This window comes from Eschscholzia californica, unplaced genomic scaffold (assembly GCF_041429995.1).
Source record: "Eschscholzia californica isolate CP2 unplaced genomic scaffold, dmEscCali1.0.p SCAF_6, whole genome shotgun sequence".
Taxonomy (NCBI): Eukaryota; Viridiplantae; Streptophyta; class Magnoliopsida; order Ranunculales; family Papaveraceae; genus Eschscholzia; species Eschscholzia californica.
In genome coordinates this window covers 6569980-6586793 of record NW_028238483.1, presented here as the reverse complement: position 1 = coordinate 6586793, position 16814 = coordinate 6569980, and the positions used below count along the sequence as shown (strand labels likewise).

Below are 16814 nucleotides of genomic sequence, written 5' to 3'. Positions count from 1 at the left end.
AGGGGGCCATATTTGAATTTACGAAAAAAAGGGGGTCATAAAGGAAGCTGGTCACAAAGTAGGGGGCCATATAGGAATTAACTCTATTTAATTCTGATTCTTTTTCAGAATTCTTTGGATTTGCAGGAAGATAATTTTGATTCTTCATTGCAGTTTTGTTTCTTCTTCATTTAGTGGAAATTATAGTAAGTAATCTTATCTCTTCTGAATTACAGTTGGTATTCTTTGGATCTTTAGTAAATACTTCTTGCTCACGATGTGTTTGAAGAAATGCTTCAGTGAAGTTCTTTGAAGATTTAAAATTATTTTGTGAGTGTTACATTCACATCTTGTTAATTTGTGTGTAACTTTTGTTTGTTAATCTCATACCTATCTCCAAACTTTTCTTTTATGTTTGAACTCATAAGAAACTGTATGGACTTTTGAATGGATCTTGAGAAGAAAAGAGTTGTCTTTTTTGCAAATGTTGATGAATTTGGAATGGATCTTTTTTTGTATAGAGGCTATTAGTACTACTACTAAAGATTTTAAGAAGGAACTCAAACGGTCTTGAAGACACGACTTTTGGATTAATTTAGACAGTCCAAAAGCTATATCGACTGTCATTATAACATTGTTTTTTTGTTAGTTTAACCGTTAATTTTGCTATATAGACAGTCCAAAAGCCAAACCATGAGTTTGCTTCAAGTCTAACGTGTCCAGATGAACCATTTCTCAGATGACGGGTACATAAGCAATCTCTTCACTCTCTTTGTTCTATTCCCTTTTGTTGCTAATGTATTCGGATTACTCCATGATTTAATCACAGTTATCCGGAACCTTTTTGGTTTCAAATATGTGTTTTGGATTCATTGTTATATTGGTTTATATTTTATTTTTCTGACTTATGTCGATGAGATCTATGATTCTTTATTCCTATTGATTTTTTAATATGATAATCAATTGAAATGTTGTCGATTAGATGCCATAAAATGGATTCTCAAAGTAAGTTTTCAATTATATTCTAATCCCTTTTCTCTTTAATTGAAAATTTTAGGGTTTTAGTTGATCAATAGATGCAGTGAAGTGTTTCGTTTTGTTATCTATTGAGGTAGTTTCGATATTCTGAAGTAGCATCTTTTCCTTTTTTCTGTTTTGGCTTTTACACTTCTCCTATTTGTTGAATTTTTGTTTCGTTGGTGTTTACTTTTCACTAGAATTGCTTAATGAAAATCAAATTGGTTTTAAATTCTGAATTTCGGTCTCATTTTTATCCACTGTATGTCAGTGCTTTCACTCACTTCTTGTGCAATCAGAGGCGTGGTTGAGATTTTGAGGGTCCTGTGCCAAATTTCAAAGAGGCCCCTTATACGATAAATAAACCATAAATTTTTTATTAAATAATAAGTAAAAAAGACATTAAATTAATAATCCGTCCAAACCCAATATATATTGAACTAAAAAAACAAAAACTAGGAGAAAATAAACAAAAAGCTAGTAAAAAATAATAGGCCCCTTAGAAGAATTCTTTTTAATAAAATTAAGGAACAACATGAGTAAAAAAAATTACCGGGAAGCTGAAAATGAGATTATTTTGTCTTCCTCTAATTCCTATCTATATAGAATATAGTGAACTTCACAAATTTAGATTTGATATAGATTGAGATTGTGAGTGAATAGTAACACATAAGAGAGAGAAAATAATTAAAAAAGAAAGTGAAAATAAGAACTCTACCATTTGAAATGAAAATCAGTAGATATGGTTTATTTAAAAAGTAAATCCGGATTGGAGAGAGATAGAGAGAGTCAAAAAAAAAATTGAAAAGCTATAACTTACTTAATAGACTTTTCATTCCCTAAATATAAACATTTTCAAATGTCCTTTCGATGACCAATAGTATTGAGAAGTAAAGCATTAAAGTCCCTTTCCCTTTGTTTACTCACGGGTCCACAACTCCCCCCCTTACAAAAGTACTTTTTACTTTTTTAAAGAATGTACAAAACTTGTAAGGTGACTGGTGAGTTAAGACTTGAAGCCAATAATCATAGTTAGGTAACTAATTTCTTTTAACAGTTGGGTAATAGTATAATAGACTGGATAATAAAGTGGGCCCTTGGGTAAAGGAAGGCCCCGTGCCACCGCACCGGTGGCACCCCTTTACCCACGGCTCTGTGTGCAATAATGTCGTATTCCAAAGGTCAAGAACTATTGGAGCTTTTTTCATATTTTGCTTCCTCACTAGCATAGGCGACTGTTGTAGAAGGAGAATCATATGTTATTTAAATTAGGGATTTGTCACGAAGTTTTGTAGAAGTCATGTGATTTCTAAAATTTGCTTGATATCATTAGTTCTGCTAATTGTTTAGGTTATTGGTTTCAAATCTTAGTATCTCGCCATTTCAGTTGGCTTCTGGAAGGTAAGTACTTGGATTCTTTTTTGTTTCAAATTGTTGTCCAAATTAGGATTTGTTCTTACAATTTTGCAAGGTAAATATTTTGCTTCTTTTTTTTCTCCAATTACTATCCACTTTAGGATTTGTCCTTAAAATTGAGGCAAATAAATACTTTTTATCGTTGTATGATAGTTTTTACTTAAAATTGCACGAAGTTGAAGTGGCTCAAATATTGAAATTTCTATTCGTGAGATTTAATAATGATTTTTTTTGTGAAGAATGAACTTAATGAAGAGAAACTGGTACTAAAGGAAGACAAAGAAAGAAGAAAGCGATAGGTGAAATCAGTGAACGTTGTCCCAACTAGATTTGTATCACCTTACCCAACAATACATTAAGTCGACATTACCAAAATGATGGCATACCCCAACAATGGTGACTTTCTTGTGTGGTATTGGATACCTTCAACTACTATCGAGTTTGTATTTGATTTTTAGTGAAATTATTCAAACTGTCTTTTTTATTCTTTATGATATTGAGCAAATGCAACGAATGAATATTAGCAAAATACACTAGACCTTTGCACTTGCTTCATTGATTCAGAAATTAGAACACTGAAATTGATTTGTTTTTGTTACTTCAAATTAATAAATAGTAAATTCTGTTGATTCACAGACTATGGATTTATTGGTTGTGCTTCATTTGCTTCATTGACTCGAAAATTAGAGCACTAAAATTGATTTGGTTTTGTTACTTAAAATTAGTAATAGTCATTTTTGTTGATTCATTGGCCTAATGATTAAGTAGTAATTTTGTTCATAACTGACCTAATTTCGTTTTTTAGATTGCTATGGTTTTCTTATTTTTGGCTCATTCAACCTTCTGATTATTAGCTATATTCTTTCATCTACATTCGATGAGTTATATCTTTCTAAAATGTGTTTCTTTGTGTGCTTCAATTTAGTAAATAGTACTTTTTATTGATCCCGTTTTTTTTTTCAAATACATTACCGTAACTTGTGGCTTAATAATCTGGTTGTTTCTTTTGGAATGAGAAATGGAGAAAGAAGAAGGAAATTAGATTGCGGATGCACAGTCGATACCTCTTTGTTACTAACTTAAAAATTGTGAAGGTTGTAAATGATCTCCCAAGAGAATTGATAAGGAGAAGCCGAGGTTCAGATAACTCATGGAAAATCACAACACGCTTCAAGCTCTCCAAAGAAGACAATGTCAGAACCATGTCGACACATAACAATACAAACTTGAAAACCAAAAACAGTGAGAATTTGTTGGTATAGGAGATTAGGAGGTATACTCTTTCATCCGGTTTTACTGTCTATAATATAGGAGTTGAATCTTATTTTTATGTTTGAGAGGGAAGAAATTCTGTGAAGGTCCAAATTTTTAGAGATTGGTTGTTGTATTGGCTCTAGAAAGAAAGAAATGAAGATAAGGAGAAGGTGACCGTGTCGTCTTCACCAACATAAAGAAAGTTGTTTTTCTTCCAGGTTGAAGCAAATAATAAATCTAGACTCTCAGTTGCTTCTAAGCCATTTATTGCAGTTGAGGGGCTTAAATTTTGTTAAGCTACCCTCTTTTCCGGTTGAATTAGTATTTCATATGTTTTTAGGTAACTACACAATAACTCATTTGGTCCTATCCTTAAACTGAGTGTTGAGTGTTCCTAATTGTGTAATATATTACACGTGGTAACTCATGAATTGGACAAAATATGAGGGAGTACGACCTCGAAGTTGTAACGACCCTTATGTTAGATGTCTTATTTTCCATTTCTGGAACCTTTTGGAGAACTTTTTTTTTCGATTATCGTTTTTTTCCGATTATTGTTAACATTAATTATAACCTTACAAAAAGTTAGTACTTTTGTCTTTATACACCTCTTCCGCTGCATCTTGATAATTTTCTGTTTACATAATATTCACATTATATGGCCTTTATTGTTAACGTGTTTTGAATTTGCCGAGTTGAATTACTTGGGATACTTTAGATAATATTCACACAGATAGTGTGTTTGACAAATTTCGCCGTGTCAGAGGCACGGGCTATAATCTAGTCTAAAATAAAAGTCGTTTTATTTTGTCACTTAAAATTTGGTTTAGTATTTTAAGATACAGTTCGTTGATAAAGAAATATTCCAAATAGTTATGTCAGATGCGTGATCTGATGAATGAAACCCTATTAAAGTGAACTTAGAATTATTTCACTATCATCTCCGTAGTCTAGGTCATTGCATGGACAACAATGACTTACGAAGACTAGCAAGTGAGATCGACAAAATAACCTTGTTTCATGGGCTATATAATAGGAGTATTTCAGTCGACTATGTGATTGGGAATATACACTGGATAACCCGCCATGAGAGTACATCAAAAGTGATGAGCGTCAAAACCTATAATAGACAAGATTGGAGAGATTCCTCAAAACAGGAGTGCTCCATTCATCTTATGTAAGAATGTCTGACTTTAGTTCCATTAAACGCTGCGCCGTAAAAGGAGGTTATAAAGGCGGACACTGGTGAAGACATGATAGATATGAAGCTAAGTGGGAGTGCAAGAATGGAATATGTCCTCCTAATTGGAGTAGGATAAGTATCTCCTGGCCACTTGATGAGTACCAACTGAAAAATGCATGGTCCTGCTCAAATGGATTACAAGTTAATCATTTGCTTTACAGTTGTACTCAAGATTAAGAAAGTCTGAAAAGGGATGACGTATCAGATGGGATGCAAAGTGACATGGGAATCGAGCATTGCACTTGTTCTAAGTATAAGTGGGAGAGTGAAGGATATGTCCTTCGACTAAAGATGCAATGTGAACGATTTGTCAGATAGAACAATTGATGAAGAAGATCATCGAGTCCGGATGATTAGGGGATCGTAGTGTTCAGCTAGAAACCAACTACGATCGTCGAATCACGGGGTGATTCGCAGCTAACTACGTTTGATCCTACATCGGGCTACACCAAAGAGTGTCAATTTGATCGGAAGACATGACTAGAGGGATGAGACATATAAGTATGAGTTAGACCCATAAATATGTCCAAAAGGCCTAAGACAGAGATAGTAAAAGGGCCGGAACAAAAGGGTTTTTAGGTTGGGCACTTAAAGCCCATTAGTGGGTCGGCCTAGGGATGGCTAGCCAGACCTAGCCCATTAGGGCATAGGGTGGCCGGCCAGAGTAAGGAGGAAAAATAGAATGTAGTTCCTATTTTTGTGAAATGCTTATTCTGCTTCTATTTTGGCTTTAGGAAACCTAATTAGGGTTGGACTCTAACTTTTGGATTCTATATAAGGTCTTCATTAGATTAGAATAAGGGGTGGAAAATTCTCAAAGAGATTTCTGACTCTACAACATCAAGTAGAAGAAGGAAAGAGAAAATAGTTCTCAGCTGTCTATATAGTCTAAAGAGGCAGGTGTTCTTCGTCTAACCACCATTAATTTCTAGCTAACTTGAAGGTGGGAGATCAAGTTGATTACTCGGGTGTCTCAAGTAGAGGAGCTACAATTGGAGCTCTTGGTGTTCTTATATTCAACCGAATAGTTCATGGGAATAGCGATTAAGGTAAAAATCTATATTAACTTAGTTCATATTACGCTGATGGATGAGATCCTGGGGATACTAATGTTAGACATTAGACGTCTGAGATTCCTCTTAGAACACTAGGAGACACCATAACCCAACAATTTATATCCGTAATTCTCAAAGAAGCCGAAGCGATCAGACGCCATAATTAGAGCGGCGTGTTGACAAGAAACCCCACGTGGAGAAAAAAACTATAAAAGCAAATAAAACAGACAACAGATTGGGCGAGCAAGAGAATAAAATAGGCAAAATGGGACTATTACAGAAGAAATTACGACTCAAGATAATAAAACAAATATTTCTGCTCAGATATATTACAAAAGAAATTGCAGAGAGCTGAAGAAATTCAATCAAGACTCTAGTAACCTACCAAACAGAAAGCGAAAAGAAGCGGAAACGAACCACTCAAGTGATACGTGGCGACTCCAAAAGATGAAGGTCAGAAAATCCACGGGATCCATCTCAATTCGACAAATTTCCCGAATGGAGCAATAACAAGATCTCTTCAAGAGATCGAGCAAATGAGGAAACCCTTCGACGCTTGAATCTCGTACCTCCTAGTGAAGAGACCCAAATTGGTATATCGGGTCAACACCCCTACTACGAGAAACACTCCCTTTCAACACCACTGTTATGAGAAGTAACATGAAGAAAGAGTCTCAAAACGGAATTCGAACAAAGGCCTCATCTTCAAATCCAGACATGGCGTTAATGTAACAAGAAACGACTAAGACCATGCGCCAACAGAAAGAAGACTTAGGCCTCACGACTGATAGAGAAGGTACTGTGGTCAGTTAGCCAAAAGATAAACGCAGAAAATCAATAAAAGAATGAAACCCGACCTTCAAAAGCAAAGGCATTATTGCATATTGCACGCGAATGGAAAAACTCGACAAAGGCTAGCTCGACAAAAAAAAAAGATCAGCAATGCAGCCCATAGAGAAACGACCTTGGGACGCAGACCTAGCAAGCAGCGCTACAAGCATATTTGAAACGTTACAGATTTATTTGTTTCAGTTATTTATTGCAGCATCATAACTAACGTGTAGATCACACGTGCAAGAGAAAGCCAGAGGAAAAACTTCTAAGTTCTTCTAGTCCTTAGTTTCTCTACTTTCAACTAAGGAGTGGTGGGATTAGTGAAGATTCAAAAAATGGTCATTAGTTGACTGAGGTCAATGAGTCAAGAGAAGAACAAAAGCCCGTGGCTCCACCCACGTCAAGTCAATAGGGAGGTCGAATCCACAGAAGGTATGCTACTAAAGCCCATAACTGGGGGGTCGGTATGATTGTCCTAGGCGCCTGAAGCCTTGCCCTGACTACAATACAACCAGGTCAGCTGTGGGATTTACGAGAAGCTAGGAAGTTCGCGTAAGCAGGGCCAATACCCTAATCCCGAAATATGGGGAGGTAAAAGCGTGCCTCACGCTTACTGACTTAATCCCGAAGCTTATCAAAGATCTCAGCCGGTGAAGATCTCGAGTATGTAACTAACATATGTTTCAAGAGTCCTGAAAGGAGGAAACATCTCCTAGAAGATCTACAAAACTCGGAAAGATATTTATCGAGGATCCTAAAACAGAAGAACTCTTAAATGTCCAATATACGAGATAACTCCAAAGGGAAACCTTAAATCTTCTAACTACGGGAAAGTAGTCTCAGTCCTAAATGGTGGATCTCAATCGCCTCATCAGCATCTTCTATCAGCAGTAGGCTAAAGCAGCCTATAAAAGGGCATTAAATCACCTTAAACAGGGTACGAACTCCACGGTTCATTCAATACTCAATTCTTTTAATTGCAGGGGCAATCTGACTGCATTGAGCGGTAGAGAGGTTTTCGAGCTCCTTGCAGGTTTTTCCCCAGGTTCAAAGGGATTGGGATCTAACAAATTAGATTCACCAATCACGATTGGATCCAACGTCGCAGATTTACTCTTCTGTCTGACACCAGATTGACAAATTTTAACATCAACAAAATTGTTCTTTGCAAAAAGAGTAGGTTGCTCTTCATTTATTAAGAAGAATAAAGTACTTAGAAGTACTCTTGAAACATAAGTTAGTTAAATACCCTATCTTTGCAAAAAGAGTAGTTTGCTCTTTATTTACTTTTAAGGAGGAAACATCTTATAGAAGATTTATTAAAATAATACCATTTTCTACTTTATTTTCTACCAATATTTTTCCTTCTCATTGTTTATGAGAAATTGACCCAATCTTTATTACTCGATGATAATTTCATTTCTTCGGAATGAGAATTAGGTTATCATCACAAACCTGAAATCATTTTCTGGATCGGTAACCGCTCCCCTACGGTGGTGCTCACGTTTTATTTGGTCTTTAGGACCTTTTTGTTTGGTCTTTAGGACCGTCTACTTGATCTCTAGGATCGTCTTCCTCAATCTTCCTGTTCTTATATTACCTACTGTCTCTATGTCTCAAATTACCAACGAGATGGAACCGGCGGACGCGGCTTTCTTAGAACCATTGGCCTTGATGGGCCTAGAAAGTTTCCTAAATAGGTCACCACCCGCAAGTATACGGGCGTCAAGTAATAATTCCGGTAAGACCGGTTCGTTCCTCAGAGACTAAGTGAAACCTATTCTAAGACTTGGAAGTAACTCGGGTTTGAAATTGGTTTTGGTTTTAAAATAAAATAAATAAAATATTAAAACGATGAAAAAGGTGAACTCAAATGGGGAGAAGTCAAATGGGAAGAGAGCCTAGGATTTTAGAATCCATTTTAACACTTATCAATGATAATCTAATCATGCATATCTTTTTATCACTCAAGTTTTGGTAACCGAATGTACCAAACCCCGGAAAATATTCTAGTTAAAGCCGAATAAAACTAAAGTCTAAACTCGCAGTTTTGAAATACCGAAGTCGCAACTATTAACTATCAATCTATAAGCATGACTCATTAATGGACTTAACCTAAACATGAACCATCAAATCGAAAGTATAGCTAATGAAGAAATATTCGTATGTCAAAACCTAAAATTCAATATTACTACGATTAAAACATTTCAAGATATTAAAGCAAGAAAAGGATATCATCAAAATTTATGTTGAAACTTCATCATAAAACCTAGTCAGAGAGTTTTAGCTAATCATGGTACGAGATTAAAACAAATATGAAGTATAAGAGAAAAAGGTAAAAGGATTAACTTTTCTCGCTGAATTTTCCACTGTGAGCCAAACGCTCCCCTGGGGAAAATTATTTTCCAGCAACATTGGAAAATTATTTTCCAGTAGAACTTCCTCTCCAAACGCGGTCTTCTTCTCCAACCAGATTTCTATCTCTCTTCTTACTGTTTCTCTCTCTGATTTATTTCAATCTTTCAATTCAGAAGATCAACACCAAGAAATATCATATAAGATAAAGAATTGAAAAGAACAATTTATCCATCACTTTGCAAATCTCTCTCTCTCTCTTTTCTCTGTTTCACTCTAACTCTCTCTATAAATCTCTCTCTAAATCTCTCTCTAAATCTCTCTCTCTCACAAAGAGAAATCCAGAAGATAAAAGATAAGAGGAGCAGATAATCAAATGGTAGCTCTAAGAGATGATAAGAATGGCCGGATTAGAAAAGAATCACAGAAATGAGATGAATAAAATGAAACAGTGATGAATTAAATTTCTTTCTCTCTCTCTCTCTCTCTCTCTCTCTCTCTCTCTCTCTCTCTCTCTCTCTCTCTCTCTACATATTCTATTCAAATTGAATTCAATCAAAGAAGAAAACTAATCTGCAATTATCTCTCACAGAGAACATCCACTCGGTTCTTTCTCTTTTCTGTTTTAGCAGTTTGCAATTCTTCTCCTTCTCTCTAAAGATCAAACCTTGAAGCCCAGAGAAGGAGAAGAAATAGATATAAGCTCTGTTCCTCCCCCAAAACCCGAGAGGTCCTTTCTTCTTTCTGTTCTCCAATTTATATCCAACTAAGAGAGCTTTATCTCCCTTTCTCAATACATTTCATTCTCGGTTTGTATGAGAGAAGGAAATAAAACTTTCCTTCTTCTCTGTCATCTTAGCCGAATCTCTTCCTCTCTCTATTTTATGGAGTATTAGTGAAGATAGAAAGAAGAAAATATTTTTCTCTCTCTAAGATATAATCATTTCTCTTAATCCCAATCGAATCTACCTTCTCCATCTTCTACTGTTTGTCCAATCCTTCAACCGCACATAATCTTGAGAGAAATCTCTCAGTCAATTTCTCTCTCTAGATTCTTTCTTATTTGATTCTTCATCTCCTTCCAAATCCTTTCTCAAATCTCCCTAATGGATCTCACGATCTCTAGCAATATATTCGACCAGCTCCTCTCTCCCCTATATCTTTCTCTTTACTGGGTTGCTTCTCTTTACTGGGTTGCTTCTCTTTACTGGGTTGCCTTCTTTCCAAAAGAACGGGTTGAGAGGATAAGAGAGGGAAAGAAAGATAAATTCCTTAATTTAAGAAATTCAAAAGAAATTTCTTAAAGATTGAAATTTATCAACGTAGAGAAGGGCAGATCCTTTGTCACGTTGGCTGTCAAATGGGAATGATTCGCTACATCACGGAGCAACCAGTTAATGACGCAACACGCACCAAAGACACCGGATCAAGAAGCGTGAAATCATCAGCCGTTAGATCGATTCTCGGGTCGTAAGGAGTATGGTTGCATCTTGCGCTCGGGTGCACACAATCACAGACTCCTAGAGTATCCCAAAATACACCCGTCAGAGCCCGAGTGTATACCGACATCTTGCTTTCGCCGTCAGATGCACGCCACGTGTTACCGAGAACTTTATGTTGACCTTGGGTCAACTGATTTGGACCCCAACTTTGACTAGCTTTATTTTATTCATCTGGACTCCGATTTCACTTCCGTTTTCGGCCACGAACTCGTCTTGGACTCTACTTTCATCTGAGCATCAAAAATTGGCCTATTCACCAGACTACAATAATCTCCAAATTACCAAAATGCCCCTAGGCGTGTTTTTCTCCAATTTTTATCTATTTTTCACACCGAACTCCGTAAAAGACACCTGAAAAAGAAAATCAAACAAATCATCAGAGTAACTGCTCGAAATAGACTAACTAGTCCAAATTAAGAGATTCAGATGGGACATTTTCATGTCTCATCAGGCCTCCCTCACTACAAATGAACCAGAAACCAGAGTTGTTCAAGGGGTTGTGGACGAAGTGGAATCGTTTGATTACAAACACCACTATGTAATTAAAGTGTTGTCGTACAAAACATTCACCGTCGATTTACTCTATAGGAAACTCAAGGGTGTATGGAACCTCCCATTCCCATTCGATCTAAGTGATGTTATAACCAATATCTTCCTGGCTAGACTTGGAACGAAAGGAGAGGTAGATATGGTCGTGGAGAAGGCTCCTTGGATTATAAGGGAAGACATTTTCCTAGTGGAGAAATGCACACAAGACAAAGCTCCAGTGGAACATCAATTTACCAAGGCTTGGTTCACAGTGCAATTTCATGATCTACCATACAACTTCCTTAACGCTAAAACGATTAATCTTTTAGCTAAGGGTATGGGAAATTTTGTACCAGTTTCGACAAATGAGGCACTACAATGGACTTCGTTTGGCAAACCGAAAATTGAAATCTCTATCATTGACCCCCTTCCAAAGAATGTCCAACTACAAATCACAGGTGGGAAAACTATAAATCTTTCACTCAGGTATGAAAAAATAGGCCGTTTTTGCTTCTTTTGTGGATTGTTGGGTCATTCCATGGCCTTTTGCCCTAGAAGACTAAGATTATTAGATATGTTAGATAATAATCTTACCACTGCACAACAAGAAAAAGTTATGATGCAGGCTGAGCCAAAATATCATGAAACAATCAAAGTTCCACAACTATGGGAGGCAAGGACTACAGGGAGCCGGAAACAAGAACTTAAAATCTCAGAACTCGAAGTATTATCGTCACCGGCGGTGCTTGTTCAGGACAGAGATTCCTCAGCCGCGTGTGGCGGCGACAGCAACACCACCAGCGGTTACTATAACCATCCCAGTACCAACTGATTTACGAAGTCAAGATCCAGTCATACCCACGATGGAAGCAGGGCTAGGTGTCAACCTCACAAAATTCTCTGGAATCAGGTTGGACCCAAACACCCTCATTTCTAGCAATTCGGTTACTATAGGAGGTACACGTGACATTCGACAAAAAATAAGAAAATTCAAACCTTTAGGTGAGACCTCTTCACGTGTAACTTCACAGACTAAGGAGAATGACAGAGACGTTTCCATATCCACCTTGGAGACAACAGAAACAACCAAAAATAAACTAAAAAGAATGGCCAGGGGTCAAGCTCCACTTGAACCCCAAAAATCGAAACACTACAGAGGTACAAACTCAGGTACGAATGAAACAGAAAGGGTCGTGGCGACTGCTCCCAAAGACCCGCAAGGTCGATGTTAATTCTCTCTTGGAATTGTCGTGGGTTGGGGAACCCCTCGACTAGCCATACTCTACATCAGTTCCTCCGGTTAGTGAAACCATCTATTCTTTTCCTGGCTGAAACCAGACTACAAGAGAACTCAACTGTCCTTGATTTGGACAGATTCAACCTTTCTAATAATATCATTGTACCGGCGGTGGGTCGGAGTGGAGGATTATCGCTACACTGGACAGGTGATCATAACCTCCAATTAGTTTCCCACTCCAACAATTTAATTCATGTTAAAGTCCTGAATTTGGAAGGGGGTCATGGGTGGGATCTATTATGCATCTACGGACCTCCTAGGGTCCAGGATCGTGGAGTTTTTTGGTTTTCTATGCTAACTACTCTGGTTAATCTCAACACCCCATATTGTTGCATTGGTGATCTAAATGCAATTTCGTCGAGAGCGGAGAAATATGGAGGATCTACCTCGACTCCTTTTGCGAATCAGTTCAGTGAGTTTATTTCTAATGCAGGACTTATTGATTTGGGCTTTAACGGGCCAGCTTATACATGGTCAAACAATCGGGGTCCACTCTCTCTAACGAGAGAACGCCTCGACAAGGTCTTAGCCTCTACTCCTTGGCTGGATTTATTTCCCAATGCTGGTGTTTTTCACCTGCCGAGATACTATAGCGATCATTGTCATATTCTCCTCAAATCGGAGGTTCTTGGATCGGGAACCAGGGAATTCAACAGGTATGAAGCATTCTGGACAAAACATGTGGACTATAAGGTCCAGCTGGACCACCACTGGTTGAATGAGGTCTCGTCCATCTCTTCTAGACTTAAATCAGTTAAAGGTAAACTTCAAAAATGGGGCAAACAGAGCTTTGGGAATCTAGCTAGAAGACTGTCATTACTCAGGGCTAGACTCCAAGAGATTCAGACTCAACCGATATCAAGTCGTTCAGTTCTGGAGGAATCCAAAATCCAAGAAGATATCTTACATTTGGAGGAGATCCAGAGAACTCAAATGGAACAATGAACCAGACAATCATGGGCCCTCAATGGGGACAGAAACACAAAGGCTTTTCATGTGGCCATCTCGAGCAGGAGGAGGAAAAATAACATTCGACTTCTTACTTCTGACAGTGGAGAGAGACTAACGGTCGAATCTGAAATTGCGGACAATTTGGTCGCTCACTTTCAGAACTTATTTGTGGCTGAGATGACCAGCTCAGTGCCATAGGAGGTGTTATCCGATTATAAGGAATTCTCGACAGATGATCTACATGCCATTTCGAGGATACCTTCGGAAGAGGAGATCAAGGATGTAATTTTCAATATGGGCCCCCTCAAGAGTCCAGGCCTGGACGGACTTCCGGTTCACTTCTACCAATCAGGATGGAATATTATCGGCCCAGATATTATTAAGTTCATTCAAGATTCTTTCAGACTTGGGCACTTTCCCCCCGAACTCAATGAGACAACTCTAGTCTTGATCCCCAAATCCGGGCACCCAAGGAAGGCCTCTGATTATCGGCCAATATCCTTATGTAACACCCTATACAAGTTCATCACAAAGATCCTAGCGAATCGATTAAGGCCGTATCTGGACGACAGTATCAGCTGGAATCAAAATGCATTTGTTCCCAACAGGCAGATCGTGGACAATATTGTTATCATTCAGGAATCTTTGCACTCCATGAAGACATCCAAATCGAAAACAGGGGCATTTATCCTTAAATTTGATATGGAGAAAGCATATGACAGAGTGGACTGGGGCTTCCTGAAGCAAGTCCTAATAGCCACTGGTATTTCTGGGCCGACTCTTAATTTGATCAAGTGTTGTGTGACCTCACCAACATTTAGTGTTCTAGTCAATGGTAAAAAATATGGCAACTTTAGTTCGTCTCGGGGCCTTAGACAAGGGTGCCCTCTATCCCCATATCTTTTAATTCTGGTCTCTCAAGCTCTATCCAATCTCATTAATCTATTTGAGAGAGAAGCATTATACGATGGTTACAGGGTTAATAGAAGAGCACCCAGAGTATCACACTTACTCTTTGCAGACGATTTAATTCTTATGGGGGGGGCATCAGACAAAAATCTCCATGCTATACAACTGTTGATGGAAACATACACAGGTTTCTCAGGTCAGCCTGTCAATTTCTCTAAGTCGTCTCTCTTCTTCAGCTCAGGGGTCCCGATCCAGACCCAAAGCCGATTTATTAGTACCTTACAGACCCCTCTAATGGGGGACTCAGAGAAATACTTGGGTACTATGATTTTGAAGCGTCAATCTCGGATTCAATCTCATGATTTCCTCATTAAAAAATTTGAAGCTAAACTAGCAGGGTGGAAGAGGAAATACATTTCCCAAGCCGGGCGTACAACTATTAACAAGGCTGCACTGAGCCCTATTTGCACTTACTTCATGGGTCTATCTTTACTACCTCAACGCACTATCAATCATCTAGAGAGGCTTGAAAGAAATTTCTGGTTGAACCACGAAGAAAACGAACATAAGATGCACTTTCTCTCGTGGGACCTTATCAAGAAACCTAAGGAACTAGGGGGTTTGGGGATTAGACCATTGGCAAAGGTGAATCAGTCATTAGTAGCCAAACTGGCATGGCGACTGATTACTCATCCTACTGCTACATGGTCGAGAATACTTATGGCTAAATATTACAACACATCATCATTCTGGAATGAAACAAAAAAGCCGAATGCTACCCCACTTTGGAATGCTTTAATGGAGGTTAAAGAGACCTTGAAGCTTCAATGCTGTTGGCAGGTAGGTAAGGGGTACTCCATTAGCATCATGGAAGACCCTTGGGTTCCTGGTTGTCCACATTACAAACCTCAATGCATCCAACAGCTCCCTGCAGACATCAAAAAGGTATCAGATCTGATCGACCAAAACTCCCACTCATGGAATCTTAATATTCTCCAACAATAATTTGATGTTCAATTTATTGAAGCTATTAAATCGATCAAGCTATCCCAGTATGTTCCCAATGACTCCCTCATTTGGAATCCTACTCTTAATGGGTCTTTCACTGCTAAATCCTTCCTTAAAGAGATCTCTACTGTACGTAGAAACCCTAGAGTGGGATTGGATTTCCCTTGGGGGTAAATTTTGGCACATGACCTTCTTAGAACCAAAATTTTTGCAGTTCTTGTGGAAGCTATTAAGTGAAGGTTTACCTCTTTTAGTCAGTATTGCGAGAGGCAACAGTACAATCTCCACATTATGCCCTCTGTGTCTACAACATGATGAAACTTCGAAGCACCTTTTCAGCGAGTGTGTGAGATTCCAGGAACTTTGGGGGTTGGTTCAGGATTTCTCCCCATGTATGAAAGAAGATGAACCAGAAAAATTAATCCTTAACCTTGTTCAAATCAGTAAAGGAAGCCAACAAAAGGTAAAGTTCTATTGTTACCTTCTCTGGTTCTTTTGGAAAGAGAGATGCTCAAAACAATTTAACTCCAACCATAACTGCAACCTTCATAGTGTAGCAATCCGAGCTTGGTCTAAGACTCAAGTGAACCTTTCATCTGGTTCCATCATCTCTGACAACTCTCCTTCGACTTGGGAGCCTCCACCAGAAGGTGCGGTAAAGGTAAATTTTGATGGAGCTTACAGACAAGATGGAGCAGCGATTAGATTCATCATCAAGGATCATAAGGGAGATACCCTTTACCAAGAAGGCAGACATATAAACCCTAGATCTGCCATGGATAGTGAAGCCATGGCTTTGCTCTTTGCTTGTGAGAAAACGACAGACCTAGGGTTTCAAAATGTGTGGCTTGAAGGAGATGATTCTCAGATTATAAAGGCAATAGTGGAGGTGGACATTCAATCCCATGGAGATTGATATCAACAGTTGGAGCTATTCACGCACAGCTGGAGCGCATTAATCAGTATCTTCTCACTCATGTCTCACGTGCAGCTAACACGCGGGCGCATGAACTGGCGAATTTAGCTTTTATTCCTCCTAGTGATACTGTTTGACTTCCGATCTCTGTGGTCACGTGACGTCATCAGGCGATCCCCTTCCCCTCTCCTTTTTCTCCAAGAACAAACCCTAATAAACCCTAAATATCATCATTTCTTCGTGAACAAGAGTCATTAAAGGCTGCATGCAAGCTTTTAGTAACAACCTAGCATCTAATACAAACTATACCTAGCTTCATCTACACACAGAACTTATTTCCAGCCGTTTAGATTAGGCATAATTACTGATAGTCGTCAAAAGGGATAAAAGAAGAGGAAGAGGCTCTTAGGGAAGATCAAAACTCAACTTACGAGGAAAGAGGGCAGATCGAGGCACACTCATACAAGTAAGTTCTCTTATCTTCTCTCTAGTTTTTATTAGTGTATTTAGGGCATGATTTACATGTGTAAAAAATAATTAAGCACTAGAC

At 38.2% G+C, this 16814-nt stretch overlaps 1 protein-coding gene across 1 annotated transcript; it reads left to right on the top strand.

Moving 5' to 3' along the window:
- Nucleotides 1-12408: 12408 nt before the first annotated feature.
- LOC147531014 (uncharacterized) lies at nt 12409-13425 on the top strand. Its single transcript, XM_086649717.1, has one exon. The coding sequence runs from the start codon at nt 12409-12411 to the stop codon at nt 13423-13425; it is 1017 nt and encodes a 338-aa protein (XP_086505843.1).
- Nucleotides 13426-16814: the final 3389 nt, after the last annotated feature.

What these genes read in the sequence shown, in the direction of transcription:
- LOC147531014 (XM_086649717.1), top strand. Translation starts at nt 12,409, where the DNA reads ATGTTAATTCTCTCTTGGAATTGTCGTGGGTTGGGGAACCCCTCGACT.